The sequence below is a fragment of the Crocodylus porosus genome, unplaced genomic scaffold, assembly GCF_001723895.1.
Source record: "Crocodylus porosus isolate Cpor-Errol unplaced genomic scaffold, CroPor_comp1, whole genome shotgun sequence".
NCBI classification, from domain to species: domain Eukaryota; kingdom Metazoa; phylum Chordata; order Crocodylia; family Crocodylidae; genus Crocodylus; species Crocodylus porosus.
The window spans coordinates 61,721,818-61,747,211 of record NW_017728886.1 but is presented as its reverse complement, the minus strand read 5'-3'; the positions used below and the strand labels follow the sequence as shown (position 1 = coordinate 61,747,211).

General features: G+C 42.2%; 1 protein-coding gene across 1 annotated transcript in view; it reads left to right on the top strand.

Moving 5' to 3' along the window:
- Positions 1-25,394, top strand: part of CPVL (carboxypeptidase, vitellogenic like) — an 82,263-nt gene that overhangs the window by 8,093 nt on the left and 48,776 nt on the right. Inside the window, 6 exon segments of the mRNA XM_019535384.1 lie at positions 3,126-3,240; positions 4,764-4,822; positions 5,511-5,587; positions 8,238-8,304; positions 23,109-23,231; positions 23,540-23,671. Of these exon segments, the coding sequence (XP_019390929.1) occupies positions 3,126-3,240; positions 4,764-4,822; positions 5,511-5,587; positions 8,238-8,304; positions 23,109-23,231; positions 23,540-23,671 (573 nt within the window).

Sequence of the window (25,394 nt, the reverse complement as noted above, 5' to 3'; positions counted from 1 at the left end):
GAAATTGGCTGCTGCCAGTTTCTGTGGGTAGTTGTCACTTGCCCCCTGCCCCCCCACCTCACCACTGCCACCAGTGTCTGTGGCCAGTCCCTCTTTGCCACCCCCTCCCCCCGCTAGCACTGCCGCCGCCGTCTGCAGGTGGTTCCGCTTGCTGCCAATGCTGCTGCCTACAAATGGTCCCACCGCAGTGTCGGGAGGCACCAGTCATTCATGTCTGAAAGGCTATTATTGTGCTGCACTAGTTTAATTCAGGATTACATCTTCATGTGGAAATGCAAAGTCATGTTACCAGGATTAGAATTGCTCAGTTTCCCAGAGCAAAAGCCTTTGCAATATAGTTAATAGAATGATATTAAGTAGTGAATTGGACTAATGTCAGGAGACTTGCTTATCCAGACCTGAACAACTACCGACAAAAGGTTAACATGTCTGCAAACACTTGATGTTTTACATTTTACAACTATTTACTAAACTAATTATGAAGCTATTGGAACTGGGGTAGCTACTTACTTTCATTTATATACTATAAACTTGTCAAGGCTGACTCATGTTTGGCCTTACGTATTACTTTGCTGTTTGGCTCTAGCTGTCCTTGTTGTGCTGTATAGTTAGGTTACCACAAAATAATCTAGAACAGTTTTGATTGTTTTAATCCAGACTGTTTTGAAATGGTTGGCTATATGTTTTCTTGTTTATATATTTTCTTGAGGAAAACCATTTAAAATAGGCTATGATTCTTAATAGTATAGATATTGCAAGTGTTTTAGCTAAAGATTATTTCCTCTCTTCCAAGAAAGCATTGCTAGCAGGCAGGGCCAGATTAACACACAGTGGGTTAGTCTGTGGGGAAGGGAAGAGGTGGGGGGGCAGATCAAGGCCTCCATGGTGTGAAGCAGAGGCAGAGGCAGGGGCAGGTGTGAGTGGGGCCCCAGTTGGGCTAGGTGGTGGAAGGATCCGAGCCTGGGTGGCTCATCCAGGTGTATGGTGGGGCTGCTGCTGCTGCACACACCCTGGTGGAGGCCCAGGGGGGATGTGCCCCCCCAATCTGTGCATGGGGTGGAGGTGGCTGCCACTGGGCACTGGGGGCTTCACACCCCAAGCCCTGCTGCAGCTGCCTCTGCCTCACGATGGCATGATCATGGCCCAATGCCATGTGCATCCTGCTGCTGGGCAGAGCTGCGCCCCTACCCAGGGGTGGGATGCATGTGGTGTCACATTGGTCCAAGGGCAGCTGCAGCAAGGCTCAGGGTGCAGAGCCCAGCACACAGTGGCAACTGCCTCCACCCTGTGCACAGATTGGGAGGGTGCATATGCCCCACAAGCCTCCACCAGGCTGTGTGCACCTGTGGGGGGTCCCCCCCACCCACACACACCTGGACGAGCCTCCCAGGCTCCAATCCTCCCACCACCCAGCCTGGATGGGGCCCCATTCACCTGGCAACAGAGGGCATGGCAAGGCATGAACGGGGATCATCCCACTCACCTGACCTGGCTGCAGTGGCAGAGGGCATGGCTCACCCCAGTGGTGGGATGCACATGGCATTGCGCCGCTTTTGAAGCAGCTGCTGCTCTGTATCTCTGTCTCGGGGCCTAAGTGTGTGCACATATGTGTGTGTGTTCAGCCCCGCCAGACTGCGATCGACTATGAGAGGCGCCGCAATCGACCAGTTAATTGCGATCAACTGGTTGGTGACTACTGATATAGACCATCTTTCCATTAAATATTTTGGGAACTCATAGGATTATTTATTTAGCAGTATTTATTGGCCAGGATTACTTACACAAAATGGCCTGCAGAAGAAACCAGCTAACCAGAAAGAGCTTTTGCTCTGGGCAATGGTGGTGAACAGGGCAGTGCTGGCTGTTATGCTGATGGCAGTGTGAGCACAGCCAGCTGCCAGCCAGGGTCGGTGGCTATTTTTGAACCCTCTCTTGCCTCTAAGGTGGTTTATGGGGCTGCTGCCCTGGTCACCCCCTTCAGTTATGCTACTGTCCTAACACAGTGTCACTATTTAAAGTTGATGAGAGTCAAATTTTGTTGTGAAATACCTAATTAACAGCTCTTACTATGTATTTTCAAAAAATATTTTTTTTATTAGACAGCAAAAGTCAAATATAGTAAGATATATTTTTCTTTACTCTCTTAGTTTTAACTGCTTTAACTTAAAAAAAATTAAATTGCTATGCAAATTGGCCTGCAGGTGGCACCAGAAGAACTCAGTGGATAGAACATGAACCCTTGAATGTAGACCTATACATGCAGTTGCCCTTAAATAATTTTTTTAGGGTAGAAGGCACTTTATTGAAAGACCAGTAATCTATTAAGTAAAAAGAGGAAAAGCATATGACTCTGTGAAGTACTTTTTATTTTGCAAGATTTATTTTTTCCTTTCCATAAAGGAATTTTTTTTTTATAAATATCAATGAAAATAGCTTAAAAATTTACCTGTGGTTCTTAGAACCCAGTGTGCTTCCATAAATAAAATGGAATTGGCTAGAAACTATTATATGAAATAGTACATCAAATGTAATTGGCTAGAAACAGCCAGGAAATTTCACATTCCCTCCTCTGCTTTTTTCAGTTATTGCAGCATTTTCTTAATGTACTTCCCACATCAGTCTGTATTCACCTGTAGTGTCTCATCTCATACTGAGATTTTAGGCTGTTTGTGGCATAGTCTGTTTTCTCTGTGTTCAGTATAGTATCTAGTAGAATGGGGCCTGATCTATGACTGAAGTCATTAGGAGGGGGGGTCTCATGTGAATCATAAGTAAATATAATGCTTCTCAATTCTTTCCCTGAACTTTTCTGGAGTCAATTATGTAGGAGCTGCCACCAGCATAAATCACAATTATTCTTTGCACCTGGAGTGGGAATCCTTATTCCATAGTCTTCCTTTGCCATCCACCTATTCTGAATCCCATGTAGATAGAAGTTATCTGGCCTGTTTTAGCGGCAACAGTTTTTTTGGATAAGCATCGCATTATAAGTGAATTAGACATACCACGTGTGAATTTCATAAGGATTTATAAGACACTTAGCTTATTCAGATAAATTGAGGTAGTAATGAACACCACTTCTTTTCACATACTATAACAGTGTGCTCCATTATCTTTCCATATAGATGCAGCCAGAGAATGCTCCTGTTTTACTTTGGCTCCAAGAAGGACCAGGAGGTACCTCCATGTTTGGAATTTTTGTTGAACACGGACCATATGTTGTTGACCAGAATCTCAGATGTAAGCATTGCTTGTATCTGTGAATTCTGAAAGAGTTTATTTTTCTGTAACAATGCTCTTTATTGCATACTGCTGGTCATGGAATTGTTTCTCTCTCTTCTGCACTTTCAGTGTCACACATGTAATTTGGTGTATAGCATGTACACATGCAGTCTGGTCAGCATTAGGTGCTAAGAAAAGTTAGAGCATTCTTGGCAAGAATAGAAACTTCAGAGAGATTTATTTGCTGTATTATATGAAGTTTCTGCTGCCCATATGCAAACTTCGGATTTTTCAAAGGGTTATAATTGTGGCCAGACTGGAGGAGGTTTCTACATCTACATATTCATTAATGCACCATAAATAAAGCACATTAAGTTTAGTACCTGTAATACAGATACTAAACTTATTGCTATGTAATCAGTGCTATTGTGCATTAGCACAGATTAATACTTTTTAAGTGATGTTAATGCACATTAGATTACTGTGCATTAGCCCGGTTTTCACCAGCTGTCCTAACCTGTAGTAGAAATACTCTTCTGGGCTTGGGACAAAAATTACGCATAAAGCCACTTAAGTAATCAGAAACTGGTTTAAACCTGTAGCAAAACAGCAGTTCAGTGCACATAAACCAGTTTTAAAATGGTTGAAACTGGTTTAAGATAAACCTAATTGGATGTAGTATCAGACTTAACTAATTTAGGTCAAACCAGTGTATGAAACTTCTGTTACAGACCCCTTCCTGCTTCAAGTTAAATCACAGCCCCATTGCATGCCAGCATGCTTTCCAGCCCTGGGCTGGGCTGTACTGTGTTGTCTGCTCTAGCAGAGAAGGCAAACCCTAGCTGGGGTCAGGGAGAGGGGTTAAACCCACCTTCCCCTAAGTACAGAGCTGCCCGGCTGCTAAACTTATTGAAACTTACTGCTGGCTGCAACTGTGGACTACAAATCCCCGAGGCACCTGGAAGCAGGAGGAGGAAGTGATGAGTGACTCTGCAGAGTTCTGATGCTGTGATTCTGGACTACAAATCCTAGAGGCCTCAGGCACAGCAGGAAGAGGAATTGAACACACAGCCCATACTGGCTACATGCCAGAGCACCGTGCTCTAGTGTACCCCAGCTTCTGGCCTGAACCACTGCAGGTATGTGGCTGAATTTCCTGAATCAAAAGTAAATGTTTGTCCAGTTGTTTCTCAGTTTAATTTCTGCAGTTTAGATTAACCTGCGAAGACTGAATTGATTCAGCCTCGGGCTTTTTGTCTGTACTTAGTCCTATGCATTAAGTATCTCATATTGATATGTCCACTGGCCAGGTTTGGTAGCTGCCACATTTCTTTTTTAACTTCTTTTCATAAACAGATTGATGGTATTAATGTTACTTTCAACACATTGTCCAAATGAGTTATGGACATATTTAACTTTTGATTTAGGATGGAGATAAGTGGTAGAAACTTTTACTAGTGGGTTTTTTCATAGTGAAACTTGTTGATTAAAATATTTTAAAAAGCAGTAATGGCTAACTGTAATACTTTATCTGTTAACAGTGTCTGAACGAAAGTTTCCGTAGACAACCAAGTTTTCCATGCTTTATATTGACAATCCAGTAAGTACAAAAAATAAATATTGATTTCTTGTTTTGTATGTTTAAGTAATTATGTTTATACAACACTGCTTCTTTCAATATCTTTTTAAAAACACTTTTGTGGTAATCAGTTCTTTAGACATAAGTGAGTTTCTGAATCATATGTATTGTGTATTTGCATGTGCATATAAAACTGCATATGTATGCCTTATTCCAATTTCAGATACTAATTAGACATACATTTTGCATTCACAGATTCATGCCTCTAGTTCTAAAAATCTGGCTTTTTTCTGACTCTTTACTTCTGTGGCTTAATAAAGTAGCTTTGTTTTAACTCATGTTTTTTTTCCTGGGTAGTGAAAGGGAGAAAGGACTACATGTGACAAATGCAAGTCGCATCACTTTGGTTCTGAAAGATTTTCTTCACGCTGTCTTGTGATGAATGTAGTATAATCCTTTAATTCATTGTCTAAAATTCACAAATTATTTTACAAGATATGCTTGAAAAACTGTATTATTGTAAAAGGATTGAAATTATTTCACTCTTATTTAAATTCCTTTGACTCTTTCTAGTTTAAAGGCTTGTACTAGTTTTAGAGAAAACACATGCTTGGCAGAACCTTATTTTGCTATGTGATAACAAGTGCGTTATAGAACTAGAACCAGACATTTACGTCTTCAATTTCATGCATTTTTGTGTCTTTATTAGCTTGGGACTGGCTTTAGTTTTACTGATGATACAGGATATGCAGTTAACCAAGATGATGTAGGAAGAGATTTTAAGTTGTGCTCCATGAGTTCATGTTTTCCCTGCTCCTCTAAAATTCCTAAGAGTTAGGACTGTTGATATCTCCTAGACAATGCTGAAATCTTTAGTTGCCAGCAGCTTTCTCCTGTAAAATGCTCTTCCTCTTATTACAAAAATCTTCACCTGATTTTTTTTAATCATGACTTGTGAGTACACTTTAAAGTTTATTTAGTTTACCAGGGTTATCAGTTTAAGCAAATAGTATGAATATTGCAGTATTCAGGAATGTTTGTAGACAACCTAACTTTTTGTTATATCTATTGGTTACTGCAATGGTCAGCAGCCTTTCAAGCCTGTGAGCCAGATTGCCCTAGTTTGGTGCAGAGGTGGAAGGACACTAAGACCCAGCCATCACTGATGCTTTTCTCTGCTGTGGCATGAGGAAGTGATTGCTGCTGAAGTCCCATGTCTGTGGACCAGACCAAATGTTCTGCAGCCTGGATCTGGCCTGTGGGCCATAGGTTGCTGAATCATGGGTTACTGAAACAAAATAAAACAGAAATCAAAACTGAAAACTTGTGGTCAAAGGGGATGGTGGTCTTACAAGCTGTGAAAAAATGAAGGGTGGGTATATTTCTATTTCTAATTCTGATCTTGTAATTGGTACCAGAAATACGGTCTATAACAGAATTTCTTTAGCATGTTTTGAAGCTTTCCATAAGGTCTGCCTGATGTTTAAATCTCTGCCCCTGCCCATTCTACTGCCATTTTTGGTTAAATGCTTATTTCTATTCATGCTCTTTAATCAAAATGACCATTTCTCTTACCATTTTTCAGTTGTTTATCTCCAAACATTGCCTTTTTTCCTTCTTAAAATGGTTGCTAGGGATTACCAGAGTAAGTAGGATTTTAGGTCTTGATTCTGCACAGTGAAGTTTGGGATCTTCAATAGGACACTGTGTCAGCTTGAATGCTTTTAATTTCAAGACAGGATTTTATCGGATGGGTAACTTATTCAAAATAGATACCCTGCTTCTATACAGAAGGATATAGTGATTTTGTTGCATTTCCTGAGTAGAGCAGAAATTGAATCATTCCCTTCCAGTGGTGCTTTTGCAGAATGGGATCAGTAGCAGGGGGATCTAAATTACTTACATTAGGAATATTTGCTTTTCATCAAAATGAATTGTCTCAGTAAGTGAGATTTGACCCTACAGGCTACTGAGCAGTCAGGTTGCTATATTCTGTTGGGTTAGGCCACAGTGCTTTTCTCCTGGCATGATGGAGCCCCAGCTCACACCCTTCACCATATGTTCAAACATGCTTAGACATTGGCGACCACCTGAGTGCGGCAGTGCACCTCCTGTGAAAAGGTGCCGCTGCCACTCACCACCCCCTTGCTGCCAACACTGCTAGCAGCATCTGCAGGTGGTCCACCATCACTGCTGGCTGCTGCTGATGCTGCCAGCAGTGTCTGCGGGTGGTTGCTGACCATTGGTCGGCACCTGCCACTCCTCCCCCTACCCTGCCAACAGCACTGTGGCTACCTATGGAAGCTCCCCACTTGCCTCTGCCATGCTCCCGCCACCGCCGGCACCACCACTGCCTGCAGAAGCTCGCTGTGCCCCACCCAACCTCTGGGGGCATGTGGTGTTCATGTGCTTAGATACTTTTTTTGCCCAATTAGCAGATATCTTGACTTTAATATGGAATTCAAGATGTAATTTCCTGACAGTTTTGGAGCTGTTTTTAGTTACTAGCTTTCTTTCTAGGAAAGAATTACAAATTCCAGCTGACCCTGTATGTGGCTAGTTACTGCTGACATGTGACACATCTCTTTTTGCATGACACATAAAGAGAAGCTAATTCAAAGCGTCCATTGTTTATGGCTGGTTTTTAGTTCTTTATAGCTTCAGGCTGTCAGAGCTGGGGAACAGCTAATCAAAGGGTAGTGCAGAAAACTGATTTCAGCTGTCCCTTTATAAGTTTTACATTTTTCATGCATCCCACTCCCCTTCCATACAATCTAGAGGGAGGGCAAAGAAGGAAAGACAAGTTTAAAATGTTCAGATATTTGGGTCTAGCTACAGGAAACTGAGAAATAGTAGTAGTTTTTAGCCTCCTGTGCTCACCCTCTGCTTATTTTTTGTAGTTGCTGCTGATTTCTCTCTTATGCTAACAAACTTTACTGCTGCTAGGATCTTAGGAGTGGATCCTTGAACTTTCAAGACATTTGATGCTTGCTTCAGAGAGAGAGAACAGCCTCCTTCCCAGCATGGGCATAAGTCAAACACTTGCAGTTTCCCCTCTCTGCCTTTTTTGAAAGGACAAATCTGTTTTCTTTGACAGTATCACTTAGAGCTTTCCTGGATGAAACTGTCAAAACCCATTTCCACTGAGATCAAATGATACCTACTGGTTGGATACAGAATTAAGAAAACAGAACACTGAAAATTTCCCTTAAATGATTTGCTGTTCTCTGATATTGGCTACATTTCCCAGAAAATATGTGAACACTGGGAAAGAAGTCTGCACTATATACAGCCTAGGTCTATGTATTTGACAGTAAATAGAAGGAAGAGTATGGGATCCTGCTATATTTTTTGAGTAAATCAACTTTAAAATGCATTTCTTTCTTGGAGTGAGAGATAGTTCTGTGCACCTTTTATACTTTTACTTATATTTTAGTGCACTCATCCAGTTTTTCCAGCTATTTCCTGATTATCAGAAAAATGACTTCTATGCTACAGGAGAAGTAAGTTCACATAATACTTTTTCACTCAAAAAGAACCGTTTCCCTTTATAATTATTTGTGAGCATGAAGAATAGGTCTACATTGTTCTATGCTTAGTGACAGCACAGTATTTAGAGACTGGTAAAAGAATGATGAAAAAGAAGATTCTGATTTTTCTTAGGAGAGGAGTGAAGTGAAAGAAGTTATTGTCTACTTTCTCATGTGAACCCTGTTTTCTCTTTTATGATGAGAGTATGAACTATAAAAAGTAATTCTTTATATAGGCCACTCTCTGCCTCTTGAAATTTCTATTGGCACATTAAATTCCTAAATATACACTGTTCATGTTCTGTCCTTTATGATGCAGGATGCGTGAATGATCAACTAGATAACTTTAAAAAGATTGGGTTACACATTTTAATCACATCTTGGGAACATCCATTAGTCCTGTGTATTTTTTTTCTTATTTAAGTCTCTTTTGTAGGCATTGTTCTGAAATGCAGTTGTTAAGTGAGACTCAAGAATGAGTCTCTCAAATGTAGATGGCAACACACTGAAACTTCTGGATGGAGAAAGTTTTGGTGTATTGTTTGGATGCATCTTGAATTAAGTTGTAGATTAGAGCCCTGGCAGCATCTGATTTTTTTTGTATTTCAGCTCTTTCGCAAAACACATTTTTGTAATAATTCAGAAACCTTCACTGTCAACTTTCATTTTGCCAACCCAGTAAAAGCCAACTGTTGTTTCCTTGTTTTGTGCATAATCCATAAAACTAAGAATTGCTGCATTTACTTGAATATAAAATGAGCCCCCCCATTCAACACGTGGAATATCAAGCCTTATCTTATGATTGCATACAGTTTATCTGAAACCAGAAAATGCATGTGGCCAGCCACCAGAAGGTGCCCAAGCTCCCCTCAATGTGAAGGGTTCCTGGCCAGCTGCTGCCTGCCAACATGTGCTGAGTTGCTTTGGCACCCTGCGGTTGGAAACCCCATGAATGCAGCTCAAAATCAGCTGGCAGGTGCTGGCCAGGCACTTTCGCCACAGCGTGTGGGGTTTGACTAGCACGTGCTGAGTTGCTCTGAGCTGCTGCCCCAGCAGCAGGTGCTAGAGCAACCTGTTGCATGCTGGAAGCCTAGCCAAGTCCCTTTCTGTGTGCTGGGTTGGTCCAGCATCTGCTGCTTGAGGAGCAGCTTGGAGTAACTTGGCACGTGCTGTCTAGAAACCCTGCATGCTGAAGGGGATGGTACCTGGTCTTGGCCTGCTGGGTCATTTTGAGCTGTGTGCAAGTAGCTTGGCCAATGTATGCTGAGTTGCCTCAGTACCTGTCAGGCAGGCAGCAGCTGGAAGCAACCTGATCATCTGCCTGTCAGGCACCCAGCATGCCGTGGGGAGAGGCTGGCCAGCCCTGCCCCCCGCAGGGGCCAGCCAACACATAGTAAGGAGGGAGCCCACAAGGGCTTGGCAGTAGGGCTGTGCGAAGCTTTGGTAGCCAATTTGATTCAAAGGAGATTTGGCCCAATTCAGCGGCCAAATCTCCAAATTCAAATTGGGAGACCCATTAAAAGATCTGAATCAATTTGGAAGCCTCCAAATCAATTTGGAGAGATTCAGCACTGATTTGGCCATAAACTAAGCAGGCAGCAATGCTCAACCACGCTGGACACAGCTGCCTCTAGCTGGTAAGTATGTTGTGGAGGGGGGAGGGAAGGGACATGGAGGGGGCAGATCAGTGCCCCCACAGCAAGGGAGGGATTGGGGCTGGGACAAGTTGTCCAGCCAGGGAGGGGGGGTGCAGGATTTGAAGAGCGGGGCTCCCACCACTGTGTGCATCCGGTCTGGGAGCTGCTCTTTCAGGGGCTCCTCCAGTGGCTCTCGCCACCAGTCCAGGAGGGCATGGGAGTGGGCATGTGCCCCTGGATATGTGCAGGCTGAGCTGGGCTGGACTGCACTCTGGGAGTTTAGACCCAGCCACCTGCTGCCGGGCTGCACTCCATGGGGTGAGTGGAGCCAGAGCTGCACTCTGGGTAGCTAGCCTCAGCCTGAAGCACAGCCCTGGCTACACCCGCCCCACAGAGCGCAGTGAAGCAGGGGCTATGGGGGGTGCTACAGACACCCTAAAATTTCCCATAGCCCCTGCCACAGGCACTGCCCCGATCCAGGTGCATGCACCTGCCCCCATGCCCTGCCACTGCTTGTCCAGCCAGGGTGGGTGGAGTGCATGCACTGGACTGGTGGCAAGAGCGGTTGGAGAAGCCACCAGAAGAGCAGCTCCCAGACCAGCGGCACACAATGCCAGAAGTCCCCCTCCCTAAGTCCCGTGTCCCCCGTGCCCCGGCTGGGCAGCTTGTCCCAGCCCCAGCCCCAGCCCCAATCCCTCTCTTGTTGTGTGGGCATTGATTTGCCCCCCCACCACGCCTCTTTCCTTCCCTGTCCACCCACCACAATAGACTTACCAGCTGGAGGCAGCTTTGTCCAGTGTGGTCAAGGACTGCTGCCTGTTTAGTCTATGGCTGAATCTCTGAATTGGCACCAAATCTCCAGATCAAAATCATCTGAATAGAATCAGGACAGTGATTCAAATCACTGAATTAAATCACTGTCCCTCTAAATCAGCCAAATCTGAATCTGAAGCAAATAATTGCTGCTTCGCACAGGCCTATTGGCCAGCACTCTGGGGGGAAAGACCCCCAGGGGTCAGCCAGGTACCCTGCATGCTGCAGGGAGAGACCTGACTGTAGTGACAAGGGACCCAGCATGCAGTGAGGGACCCAATGCATAAAGAGGCTCTTGGCAGCAATAAGGAGGGATCCAGCATGCAGTGAAACTCCTAGCAGTGGCAGAAAGGGATCCAGTACATGGCAAGGCACACAGCATGCAGTGGCAAGGGACCTGGCAGCAGTGAGAAGTAACCCGAAATGAGAATGCTGATGAGGGATCCAGCACGTTACAAGCCGGAAACAGTGATGAGGGACCCAGCATGAGAATGCAGTGTGCTAGATCCCTCACTGGCCAGGCTCCAGTCAGCAGTACCTGACAGCAGTGAAGCAAGTGGCAGCAAGGAACTTGGCGGAGGCACAGGTGGCAGGGAGGAGCACCTGGTACCAGGGAAAGCAAATGATTACAGGTCCTGATCACCACTAACTGGCCAAAATTTAAAACCAGAGAAACCCATGGCAAATTCTGTGGGGTAAGTTGTGGCAGGGAAACCACCCCCCCCATGTAAAAAAAAAAAAAAAAAAAAGAGGAAGTATCTGTACAAATGTAAAGTTAACAAAAGGAATGGAGGTGCAGCTATGATACAAACTTTAAAATGAAGTTTATAAATTATGCTGAAAAAACAAATAATTATGAGGCAGGAAGGAAGTATAATGTTACTAAAACAAATGTGTATTGATGGAGAGAATTACAAGGAAAACTCAAGAATGCTAAGTCCACATGGAAAACCTTTGGGAGTCCAAAAAAAGGTCAATTTCCTGAAACTGATAAGCAAGTTCTTATGTCTGTTCAAGAAAAGAAAAGATGGGCATGCCAGTTACCCATGAAGTGCTTCGACTCAAGGCATTAGAAATAATGAAGGAATTGAACATTCCCCTTCAAAAATTCAAAGCAAGTAGTGGGCGATATATCTAAATGATGTGACATAGTGGCTTTGCCCTGGGAATAAGAACTTGGACAAAAGTTACTGTCAGACTGCAGTGAATTTCAGCAGTACATTATTTGGCTATGCAAAACTCATGATTACTTGCTGGGCCAGATAGGCAATGCTGACGAGACTCCACTCTATTTTGGTGTGCCAAGCAATGTTATTATCCATAAGAAAGGCACAAAAGACATAATTATGAGAAATACAGGAAATGAAAAGTCATGAATTACAGTGATGTTAGCAGTATTGGCAGATGGGAGAAAATTGCCACCCTAAGTGATTTTTAAATGCAAAACTCTGCAACAATAAAAGTTACCACCAAGATTAGTAGTTAGATGCCAGGAACAAGGGTGAATGCCAAGTGAACTGATGAATGGCTGGTTAGATGTTATGTGGAAACGGAGACCTGGGGCATTGCTAAAGAAAAGAGGAATGTTAGTGTTAGATTGATTCAGAGGGCATTTAGGAACAGATGTGAAAGCAAAAATTTGGTTAATGAATCATGATCTTATAGTCATACCTGCTGGTTTGACATTTCAGTTCCAAGTACTGGATGTCATAGTGAATAAGCCCTTTAAAGACCATTTACAACATCAGTACTCAGACTGGTTTTTGGCAGGGATCCTTGCACTTACACCTGGTTGGAAGATCAAGAAGCCAACCATAGCACTGCTTTGCCATATCGATTCCAACACTTTGGGGGAGGATCTTCAAAATCCATTATTAAAGGCTTCAGGAACTGCTGTTTATCCAGTGCCATGGATGAAACTGAAGATGATGTTTTGTGGGAAGATGAGGGAGAAGACGAGAACAGTGAAGAGTGTGAGTGTGAGGATGCATGTGTAAGTGACCAATCCTAAGTTGTAGGGTCTAAGAAAGGAGTTGCACTCACTAGGTTCTAGAGAGAGCCTAATATGGATGAAATTAAGTTAATGTTTGAATTGAATTGAAGCTAATGTGAAATTTATGGCTTACTGATATTACTATAGTTTTTGTCAGTAGGGCTGTTTATAAAAAATAATCCCACTGACTCATCCTCAATATGGCTAGGCGCCGTAGAATTTAGTAGAGGTAACTTTGTCATTTTAATCAGTGAAATGTGCATGATGAATGCTTAGCCTGAATGCTTTTGCACTTCACTCTGACACAATTATGTGCCAAAAGAAGGCATGTCTATACTGCAGAACTACTGTGGGGCAGCAGCACCCTTAAAAATGCAGCACTACTGGATGACTGTTGCATAGGTGGTGGAAGGGAGAGGCTAACCAGGCTCAGCCCATGGAAATGCAGGGTAGCAGGTAGGATTGTAGGGCACCCTGGCTGCAGGCTGCTGCAGCGGGGCGGGGGGAAGGGTATACTGAGATACCCTGCACACTTGTAGCCAGTGCAGCTACAGACAGGTAAGTTTTTTTTCAATTATTTTTATGACTGCCTGGGCTTGTGGGGAGCAGATGGAGACCTCCACAGTGCAGGAGAGAGTTGGGTAGGGGCAGGGAGAATCATTCACCCTTGCCCTGCCCTGCTCCCTCCTGCACTGTGGGGATTGTCCCATGACCTGGCCGGGCCAGGACTCCATTCACAGTGAATGGGGCCCTGGCCAGGCCAGGTCATGGGACAATCAGACATTGGCAGCTCATGCAGACCCAGCACAGTGCTGGGAAGCCAAGGGGGAGGGACACGTGGCCCCCCTGATCTTTGCACGGGGCAAGGGCAAGCTGCAGCTGTGAGCTGGGCTCAGCCTCTGCTCCCTGCCTCTGTGTCTCACTGCTGCCACTGCTTTGAAAGCAGCATGGTGCAGCGTCATGTGCCTTGCTGCCTGGGCCACCCAGGCAGGAGACACCAGGTGACCACGTTCACTGTGAATGGGGCCCTGGCCAGGCCAGGTTGTGGGACAATCAAAGCCCAGTGGCTTGTCCAGGGGTGTGGCACATGGGAGCCAAGGAGGGAAACTTCCAGTGTGCCGGGCCTGTCAGCACCAAGCAATGACCCTGGGTGCGGGGGAAGGGGCAGCTACATGGGCGCAGCAGGCCCTGGCTCTGCTCCCTCCTGATCCCAGCCCCATTTCCCCCCACCAGCCTTTTCCCCTCCCTCTGCAGACTTTCCTGCGGAGACGGGGGGCATGCACACACATGCTCAGTCCAGCCAAATTTTCTTTTCTTGCTCTGCCTATGCTTTGTTGAATAGCCTTCCTGCAGCACCAAATGAATATGGTTGCACCCCTTCTAAATCAGGAAGTAGCCTGTGTGGATCAGCACGATTGTAAAAAAGGTCCCACTGCCTAGTGTGGTAAGTTTTCAGCCGTGCCAGATTTAGGCTTAAGCTACTTAAACTACAGTTTAGGGCCTCATAAAATGAGGGGTCTCTAAATAAGAAAAAAAACAACTGACTTAATATCAAGTTTTATAACAGTCAGTTGGTAAATAAAAGAGATAAAGGAGATACAGGAAAATGACTCTTTAAATATGGACATTTTTCGTTTTAATATGACAAAAATATACACACATTGGATTATTTTTATCTTATGGGTCCTCTTAAACTGGACGTAGTTTAGGGCCTTAGCATGTCATAAACCAGCATTGGTTTTCAGTGTAGACATATTCCAATTTGTCCAAAGCACACCTAGGGGACCAGATAGTTAGAGGACCAGATGGCACCCTTTTTACTGTGGTATTTCAAAAGGAGACAAAAAATTATCAACTGCAGGTTTCATTGCTATTCAGCTCAGATAGCTCCATCAAATAGCTGTGGAGCTCCATTAGTCTGTTAAGGACAGTTTTGTAAGGACACAAAATGTGTGTGCTTTGTGAAAGGTCAGACCTGTGCATATTAGACATGGTACTGGGGAAGTTGCCATCAGAGCTCCCATTGTGACTCAGTTTATTTGCCCTTAAGTTATTTTAAATAAACTTTATTTTTGTCTTTACCGTGGTTTAAATTATGGCTAGTTTAGTTTAGAAGAGAATGGTGTGTATGTAACAGAGGTTTTTTTGGTAGTTGGGGGTATATTTGCTGTTACTCATTTAAACTAAAACTATGTTGTGTTTCAATTTTTTCTACATTTCATGTATGATCCATGAAAATACATGTACCAGAACTTTAATGAGTGTGTGCTTCTAATAAGTATGAGTAAATCTATTTTTTACTGATTTTTTTTTTCTATTTCTGTGCCTTCAGAACACCGGCTAGTTTTAATATCACTAAAGTAGCTGTCTAAATTGAATTAAAAAAATCTACTTAGAAAAAGATCAATATGCATTTAATAACAACATTCAGTAATTGTTACTTTTATGTATGGTTGCAATTACTGTCTCCTCATGACTGAGACTCTTGGAGGCATTGTATATGGAATACAATAAAATGCCTACTGGAGAACAGAAAATCACATGTATAACATTTAAATTTACTAAGATCTGACAGGCAGGTGACCTGTTGCAAGAAAAAAGGGCAGGAAAGGCAATAATATGGTTGTGAAATATTCATCATAGTGGAAAAAAGGTCCAAACCTTTTATTTGTAAAAACCTGAAAAGTTGATGCATGCGCCTAGTGTCAAGAGCCAAACACAAATGAATCAGGGTATCCTTTAGTGAAAGGTGAAGACAAAACTGTAAGCAAATCCAAAACATAGCTCATTTGTGCCAGTTCCTAGACTGAAGGAGTCAACTAGTCAACCTTGTTTCCTTACCCTGATAATTTTAGCCCAAGCCATTTTCTGGCAGAGCCTTTCTGATTCTTGCTGCCAGATCCTATGCTGAGCTCTTTACAACACATCTTTGTTTGACATGTTGATAGACACTCAGTTTTTTTATTCTCTTGACTCTGTAGGCCCCTACAATTTAGGATAAGGAACTGGTCTGCCATGCCGATTTGTTCACAGTACAGAACCCATGTGATGTTAAACTGAAAAGTACTGTAAGAAAACTATGAAGGCTTCACTTAAAAGCAGAAGAAAATTGCCTTCAGGTACAGTCCAAACTGCTTATACTTTTCAAAATTGTAATTAAAATACAGTGATCCACTGGCAGAAGAAACTTTCAGAAGCCAGTAAGCAGGTATTCTCCCCTGTCTGACCTGATGGACGCTCTGCTTGGGAACAAAGTTCAGATATGCCTCAGTACGTGGGGAATCCCTTGAACCAGTATATTTTTTCTTGTAATTTTTGTTCTTCTGCAGTACATACTCTACCATTTTGTTAACTTCATGTTTAGATACAATTACTGGTGGGTATTCAATGGGTTGGTTAGGCTTCTGTTCAGTTTTGACATTGGTAGTGGTGGACATGGAGTACAGCAGGGGTCAGCAACTTTTTAAGGCCATGAGCTGGATTGATCCAATCAGAGGAAGGCAGGTGCTAAGACCCAGCCATCACCACTACTTTTCCTAGTGGCAGCCCACCACCATGCCTTCTCCCTGCAGCAGCACAGGGAGAGTACCCACAGCTGGTGCTTCCCCCAAGTGGCAAGGGAAAGCACCTGCTGCCAAAACTCCCTGCTGCTGAATGCCACAAAAGCCCCACGACTGCAGGATGGATCAAATGGCTCCAGGGGCCAGATTTGTCCCATGGGATGTAATTTGCTGATTGCTGGTATATGGAGATGGAATTGTAGTTCAGTGGCTTGTGACCGTCTACCAGATATTTGAATTGAAATGTATTATTTGTCTGCTTTTCAGAAACTTTCAAATTCGTGTTCTGAACTTTAGAAGTGTTTGATACCAGTCTATTAACTGATAACTGACTGAGCCACTGATGTTCCCATTAACCTTAAGAGGAGTTGCAGGTGTTCAGTTCCTCTGGACATGATACTAGTCTATTATTTTTCTCCCAGTTATGGGTTTTTAGGTGCTTGTAATTATCTCGGCATTTCCCTGGCACAGGAAGATCCAATAGACTTTGAGTGTTCTCTTTTTCTCTCTTTCCTGGTTAAAGAAGCTCTGTGGTATATCCATGGGTGTTGTTTTCCAGGTAACCACACTTTACATTTTTGAAAATTTCAGTCTTGTTGCTCTTGGTCCAGTTACATGCCTAAGGGCTGTGGACTAGCCTTTGTGAAATGAGCAATTTGCCTCTGTCCTGCTTATTAGTTAGACATCACAAAAAGATGAGCACAGTTTGCACTCCTTCTGACAGCTTTGACTAGAATTAAAAAATCTAGATGGACAGCTAATGACAGCCAACACCTCTTGCCCTTGACATTCCTAGATTAGAGCTGAGCCAAGGTAATGTGGAGTCCTGTGCTTCCATTGCCTCTGCAGTTCTTGTGAGCAGAACACATGCTCCTGTCTTCCATGCTGCGATGCTGATATTTTTATCAACAATTGCTCAGTTCACTTCTAATATTGTATTGTTCCTCTATACTGATTGTCCTTGGCCTTTGTTCTCTTTAGTCATAAAGCTTGAGGCATGTAGGGAGTATCTAAAACTACTTAGGAACGCTGAATTTTTCCAACAGTTTCTTTATCCAGCTACTTAAAGACCTAACTTTTGAAATAAATAAAATCAGAAAGCTGTCGACTCATCAGCCTATGACAAATTGCCGCGTTCTGTTAAATTTGGTTGCACTTGTCAACTTTTGTTAACTATTAGTAAGCTCTGAATTTAAAATTCTGTGCCAAGCTAGCTTTTAATCTCAAAACTAAACAATTCTTTTTTATATTATGAATTATGTCTCTGCATTAGATATGAAATAGATTTAAACTGAGTGCAGAAAGTGTGTTGGTAGTAGATTAGTCTTTTTTTGACAAAATGCTTGGGCCAGTTTTTCAGACTGCTGAGGATAATCTTACCTATCAAATTATTGTATAATTTATCATGCTTTGTTTACAATTTTATTTTTACACTACTGTTCTTTAAAATCTACTTGTAAAACTGCTATATAGGCTACCAATAACTTCTAAATGTCCATTCCTGACATGTTATATCATATTAAAAATAAAAATGCTGAAGTTGCACTCTAATTTCACAAGAAACTGATAGAAGAGAGTACATTTATTACACTGTACTTAATCTTTCTTAAAAAAAATAAGAAGGGAGAGTGACTTAATACTAACAGCTAGAGGAAATACTTAAATAAAATGAAGATGCTTCCCTGTTGTTTTCCTGAGTGGGATGGGAAAGAGATATAAGAAACTAAACCAAGTCAAATATTTTGCTCTAACAAGAAAATCTTGAAGTGAACCACAGCCAGATGGAGGAGGAGCATTCTGCTGCTTGCCTCGTATCTACTTGTAAATTTACACAGGACTCATCAAGCTATTAGATATTTCTGCAAACCTGTGAGCATGTTCTTAGTCATGCACCTTTTTTACTGCAAAGGAAATGTTTAGAGAGATTCTGTAGGGGGAAAACACTTAAATGAACACTTATATTTTCCTCTTAGCTTTAAGATCTACTGATGAAAAGCACTCTGTTAACAGCTAGGTAGTGTTTCCTGTATGTCTATTGTAAGTTCTTTAGGTAGAGACAGTTTTAATGTGTGTATATCTGCCTAGGGATAGGACTACAAAATCTTTTGGTGACTTGTGGTATTGCTGTACTGACAGAAGTTGATTAATATACTATATATTCTATACAAATATAACATACATATACACGCACACACATACTACTGTCAATATCTATCTAGTTATCTAAAAGATACAGATATTCTTTGTCATGTCTACAATCCAACCTTTCTATGTGGTCTGTTCCCAATATTCTGCACAGGCCACTGCTTCTGGTATTGGTGCTGCCAGATTGTGGTGCTACAGGAAGTCTCAGCAGATGATCCATGATTGGCTTCTCCTGACAAACACACTGGTTGGTTGCATAGAGGCCCCATGATTTCATGAGAAAGTTGTGTGGATATAGATGTATAATAGAAAATCCATTGGCTATTTTGTTCAGTGCTACTCTTTTTTGACTTGTATTGCTCATACAGATACATTGGCATATTGTACTACACAGTATTTACATTTCAACTTTAGCAAAGCCCTGGGAAGTATTTATTAGTTGACCAGCAGAGGGAGCATACACCATGGAGCTTTTCCGGACTAGGCACAATGGTGTCTTTCTGGAAGTAAGCAATATGGTATCTATTATATGTGGCTCACTAAACTTTTCAGGTCAGGGGCCTATCACAGCACACGGCCTGGGCCAAAACTCGTGTGATGGTGTGGCTTATATATCCTTATATTTATCATTTTCTCTGTCTAGAATGTAACTATTTTTAATTGCAGCTTTTTTCTCTCTTCCTTTCCATATCTCTTCATTGTTTGTTGGGTCCTGAACATCCAGTGTGATATTTTGAAGTTAATGGCAAAACACCCATTTACTCAAGCAGAGGCAGGCTTTCACCCTTGGCTTAAATGCAAAGCTGTACCAATATGATTAAACCATTTTAAAATAACAATTTTACTTTGCAACTTTGTAAGTAGATCAGCGTGTCTTTGTTATAGGGGCAGTCTAAAGAGATATAATTTGATGAGTGTCTGCACTAGGATCTGCACTGGTTTAATTAAATCAGTTCAAGTTTAAGTGTAGAAAATCCCTTGGGGGTGGCTTTTAAAGAACACCATTATGTAAATAGGGAATGCTGAGACAGAGACAGTTCTTTTTGTCTGGTAAATATAAATAGAAAGCACAGCCCCTAACTGTACCTAAGAACTGAGACACAGTAAATCATCTAGCAAGAGTAACTGCTAACATATGTGAAATACTGGTCAAAAGACATTGTTTTCATTATAGTTTTGTTCTCAGGAACCACTTTGTCTCTGAAGGGGCAGATTCCAGCTTCAGTTCTCAGTTGGGAAAGCCATTTCTTTACTAATAATGTTTGGCAGGGGCACAATAAATCTGCAGTAGTTTTTGCAAAAAAAAGTAAAGGATACTGTGGGTGAGACAGTATCTGGTATCCTCAGGAAAGCTACTTTCATCATGCTTTGTACTTCTGGAAAACAGCCCAACCTGTTTTCACCAGATAGGTTCATGGATACAGCCTAAGCCACTGAAGACACTTAAAACAAGGGTATTTTTCATTTTAAAAAAAATAAATATAATTTGCAGTTGCTCTTCTGCAGAAACTAAGATTCCACTTTATCTCACTGCCCATTATAGTCGGTATCTTTTTGGGATTTAAAATTAATTAATTTCCATTACTCAAGGAGTAGACATTTTCCCCCCCTCCCAGCACCCTTAAAACACTAAACAATAGCTTCTATCATAACTTCTATTTGTATTTATTATCCACAATGAATTATCTACATTATAAGCTACCTGAAATTATTTCTGAAAAATATGCTTATAGAATTAAGTTTTACATAATCTTATTTTGGGTTCATGTGAGTAAGCAAACCTCAAACTTCCTTTCCTTCCTCAGAATGTAAGGTGAAACTTACATTTTTCTTTGCACTTCATAACAGCTGTGCTCTGTTCCTTCCCTGGTTAAATCATTGTGGTATAAAGTATATCCAGATAATATTGGACAGGGAAATCTTTACTCAAGAAGAGGTCATAAAGCCTTCCTTAAATATTGCTAGATTCCATTTTAGCTTCTCCTTAGAAGCTTTTTCCACAGCTAAATTCCCCTGACAAAGAGAATATTTTATATGGATTTTGCATGCTTGATTCTGGGAGTCTGTAGGTTTTGACACTTCAAGAAGAGGAAGTTATGAGATGGTGTGTGTGTCTACATGTGTACTTTAATGTGCAGTAGCCTATTGTATTGCTTATTAACGCGTCATGCCAAAAACGGTGCTAATACGCAGTAGAATTAGTCTACTGTGTATTAAATGTCACTAAAAAGGGCATTCATTTTGCTACTGCGTGTTAGGGCAGCTTAATGAGCCTTTATGTAGTACCTCATATTAGAGGTACAAAACTTAATGCTTAGTAGCAAAAGCACATTAATGAATGTGTAGATGCACCCAAAGAAACCTAGGAATGGGATGTTTGCATTGGCCTGAAGAGGCAGAATCTGGTATTGTAGAGGCTCTAGCCTTCATTGTTTCTAATTTCTGGTCCAGGTACAGTGAACTGTAGTTTGGTCTCAGACTGTTGTCAGAAAGATGGGGTAAATTTTCCTAGCAAGCTGAAGGCAGAAAGTGTTTTTGTCACTGGTTCTAATGGTTGTCTAAGCTTAATGATGAGCATCACATGATTTAGAGTCTCCATACTAATTTGAAAAGTAGATATAGAAAACTGGGAGAAGGTAAGGGGGAGGACAGGGACAAGATTGGCCAACATACCAGATAATTTTTCTGAAGCCTCTCCTTCTCCCTCTCCCTCCTCTCTTTCTGGGTATCAGTTCATTCTTGCAAGGGCTAGTCTGAGCTGTCTTCTTTTTGTTCAGCTTTTGGTTTCCTGAAAGTATTGTGATTTTGAGTTGCTGGATGGAAAAAGAAAATTTGTAATAGAGCATGGGAAACTGGTGCCACCTCAGTCAGGGGGGGCATGTGCCCCCCCACACAGTGACCACTTAGCAACTTGGGGGAGGGTCCCCCCATGGCCAATCTCACCAAAGGAGGGGGGCAGTCCCCCCTGCAGCCAGTTGTGCTGAGCAGGAAGCAGCCACGGTGCTCCTGGAAGTGGCTGTGGTGCTTCCCACTCCCAGGCTGGTGCTCACAGGGAGAAGTACCAGTGCTCCTGCCTGCCCCCACTACCCATCACCTGAGCAGGGAGCATGGTCTGTCTGGGGGTGCACCAGTGCTCTCAGGGGGTGCATGTGCACCCCTGTGCACCCCATATGCATCACCACTGTAATAGAGACAAATCTCACTACAGTAGAATCCCTGTCATCTGGCATGAGTGGGGAATGGGGGGTGCTGGGTATCTAAAAATCCCAGTTACCTGAGGCTGGTGGTTTCTGGCTGGACATGGAGTAGGGGAGAGGTGAGGGTGGTGGCGGCCTCTTGCAGAGCAGCGGGTGGCAGCAGCCACATGTGAAGCAGCTGCAGCACAAGGTGGTGGGTGGCAGTGGCGGTGGCCATGTGCGAACTCCCCCCCCGGCTGGCCAGAAATTCTGGTTAATAGAGTCTTCCGGTCACTCAAATGCTGGATAACAGGCATTTTACTGTATATTGTTTTCTGTCTGCCTGAATTTCACTATGAATAAGCCTGTTGGCAAAGCTTTCCTGCCATGGTAAAAGTTGGAGGAGGGATTTGCCCATGTAAGCCTCCAAAATGACATGCACTCACAGTAGATTGTGCACACACTGAGCATGAGAGCTCCAAAAGCTTGGCTCTTCCCTCAGTGGGGCTTGCTTTAATACCATGGGTTTTCTTTACCTTGTTCCAGAGGAAGAGTCAGTCTCCTAAATGTCACCTGTTTGTACCACCAAATGAGACATCTCTCATAGTAAACTGATAATCCATGATAGTGTGGATGCAGTCATTTTGGTATAAAATGCTTTAGCCAGCATAGTTTATATGGGTTAAAGTTTAGTTATACTCTTACAATGGGACTTTCACTAGGTTCATTACCTACATACAGAGTGAATTTGTTTGTTTTTAAAACCACTCTGCCTATGTGATGCAGCTATGTCTGTACAACTTTTAAGGATAGACTGGATTTACCTGAGCACGGTATTTAAATAGATGTCAACACTGTCATTACTGGCCTTCTGAGTTAACATCTCCCTGATTATAGAGGGAGCAGGGCTCATCACTTAGTGCTGCTCTGTGCATCTATTACTCTAATCAAATTGTTGAGATTTTCTTTGCAGCCATAACAGCTAGGACCATATTTACAAAACTGTAGTGTCTCAAGGACACCATGCAAGTTTAAGAAAAGTTCTGGTGCACTTTATCACTGTGTACCTGCCTAATCCAACCTCAGGAAAAACCTGAATGGTGGTTGATATTAAATCATTAACCAGGAATGAAGTTAGAGTTGGATTTCTATGGGATGGGGATGCTCAATTTCTATGATAATTAAAGAGAAATGCTTATTCCCTCGAATCTTGGTGACTCTAACAATGTCACTTTTAATATTTTAAAGTGCTTTGATAATGAATTTACTTAAAGGTTTTGTTCCTCAGGAATTGGTTAGCTGCATAATTTTCAGTGGTAGAAAATAAAAGATGGAAAGCTACAGTAATTACATTAAAGCAAAATATTACTTATCTGATGCAGAAATCCTCAAGGTGTAATACACGGTAAATCAATGTAATTTCAAATTATGCTTACCATTTCATTCTCTCTAGTCTTATGCAGGGAAATATGTGCCTGCTATTCGGTACTATATTCATATCCACAATCCCACAGCCAAGGTTAAGATCAGCTTCAAGGGAGTTGCTATTGGAGATGGTTTCTGTGACCCTGAAATGGTAGGTTCTTTACATATTTTTTTCTGTTGTCTTCATACTTAATTAAGTGGAGTGCTTTTCTCAGATTACAGTCCTATCTTGATAAAAGGTGGTATTTTCCCTCAATTACTTCCTAATGGCTTTAAAACTTTAATTTTTGCCAAATGTTTCCAAACTTCAAGTTACCAGATCATTTATTTTTAAAATGAAAAAGGGTTTTGCTCAGTTGAGTTCAGTGACAGATTTAAAATTTTAAAAAAGGTTATCTCCAAAAAGCAAAATATACTTTCCCCACATGTCAGCTTCATTTTTGTGTGCCTGTTTGGCAGATGTTGGGTGGCTATGTGCAATTCCTGTACCAAATTGGCTTGGTGGATGAGAAGCAGAGAGACTATGTCCAGCAGCAAACCGATCTGGGAGTAATCTATATCCAGCAGAAGAAATGGACTGAAGCCTTTGAAGTACGTATCAGAGGCCCGCACACTGGCCTTTAGCAATTAAAACCATCTGTACTGAGTAAGGGGTCAGAAAGAAGCATAATGAAGGTCAGAAGTTTGCTGGAGAAGTTGCCCATTATAATGTGGCAGAGGGGGAGGAGGAGAAAGGAACCAAAGAAAAGAAAAGAACTGTCCATAGAATTTGTTTTGGCCTCATTTCAAACAGAGTGCCTTTAGAATATGTTTATACAGTCCTGTCTTTCATGAACTGTTTTAGTTTCTTTAACTAAATGCTTGTATGCCCTGAAGGTTTAACTTATCCCATGGAAATCAGAAGAAATGCAGTCTAGGGAGCTGATGCATATACTCGAATATGCACTTTAAAAACCTTTATATAAAAGTAAAGAGTGGCTGCATTTCAAACATACTCAGTTAATTAGTATCTGCAATAAAATATTACTCTTTCTGATAGATATCCATGTTGCAGCATCCAGCAAGGCTATGCAACACACAATTTCTGTGCGGAAAGTAATACACTTCCAGTAATTTATAATCTATTGTACATTTATAATTTCAACATTGTATCTTTGCTACATAGCTTTTCTTTGCTACAACTTAACTATCATCATGGGAGAATATACATCATAGTTAATGTGGGGCTATTAGTTTTCCTGCTTCATTGGGCTAGAGTTTTAATATGCAGATGGCAAACATTTTATAGAAAATGCTAAGTAGGATTAAAATTGAAGGATGATTTCAATATTAGGGGAAAGCTGAGCTTTATAGAAGACTCCCTAGGGTATAGGGAAAGGGGTTGGTTGATAGAGCATTACTCTCTTTGGGACTGGCATTTGTTAATCTGGTACCACTGGGAGTCTGAAATTAATTCATTGTTGTGATAAAATGAATGTGACCCTGTGACTAGGGCTGGTACTATATGAGTACAAAGTACAGATTTGCCAATATAGCTGTCCACACTAGAAGCACTTTGCCTGCATAATATACTTTGTATTCCAATACCAGTAAAGAACTCCTAGCAGAGTCAGAATCTTAGTCTCTCTGTTACTTATTTCCCCATATGTAGGCAACTACCTAAATCATGGTGGAAGTTTGTGATGCAGTGATGCCTTTAATCTTGGTTTTGTTGCTGCACATGCCCCCTGCCACTGACTGGCCAAGTAATGAATGCTGTGGGGTTTTTGCCTCTCAACTACTCAGCAGCAGGGGGGAGAAAAAAAAGCAAGATTAAAGGCACCACTGTGCCATGAACTTCCACCACAATTTAGGTAGGTCCTTATTCATATGCTGAATAGGGTTAAGAATACTGAATTATTTCATGGAGGTATTAGGAAGATAAATACATTTATCTGAAAGGTCTATCAATATATTGAGGGTGCAGAGGAGGGCTACTCATAGAGTTAGGGGCCTGCAAGTAAGGCCCTATGAGGAGAGACTGAGGGACCTGGATCTCTTCAGCCTCCAAGAGAAGGCTGAGCAGAGATCTTGTGGCAGTCTACAAATTCAGTGGGGGCCGGGGGCAGGGGCAGCAAGGACTAGGAGATACTCTGTTTACCAGGCCACCCCTTGAGGTAACTAGAAATAATCATAGAATCATAGAAGTCGGGTCGGAAGGGACCTTGTAGATCTTCAAGTCTGAACCCCTGCCTGGGCAGAAGAAAAAACTGGGCTCAAATGACTCCAGCCAGGTAGGCATCAAGCCTCCTCTTAAAGACCCCCAGGGTAGGAG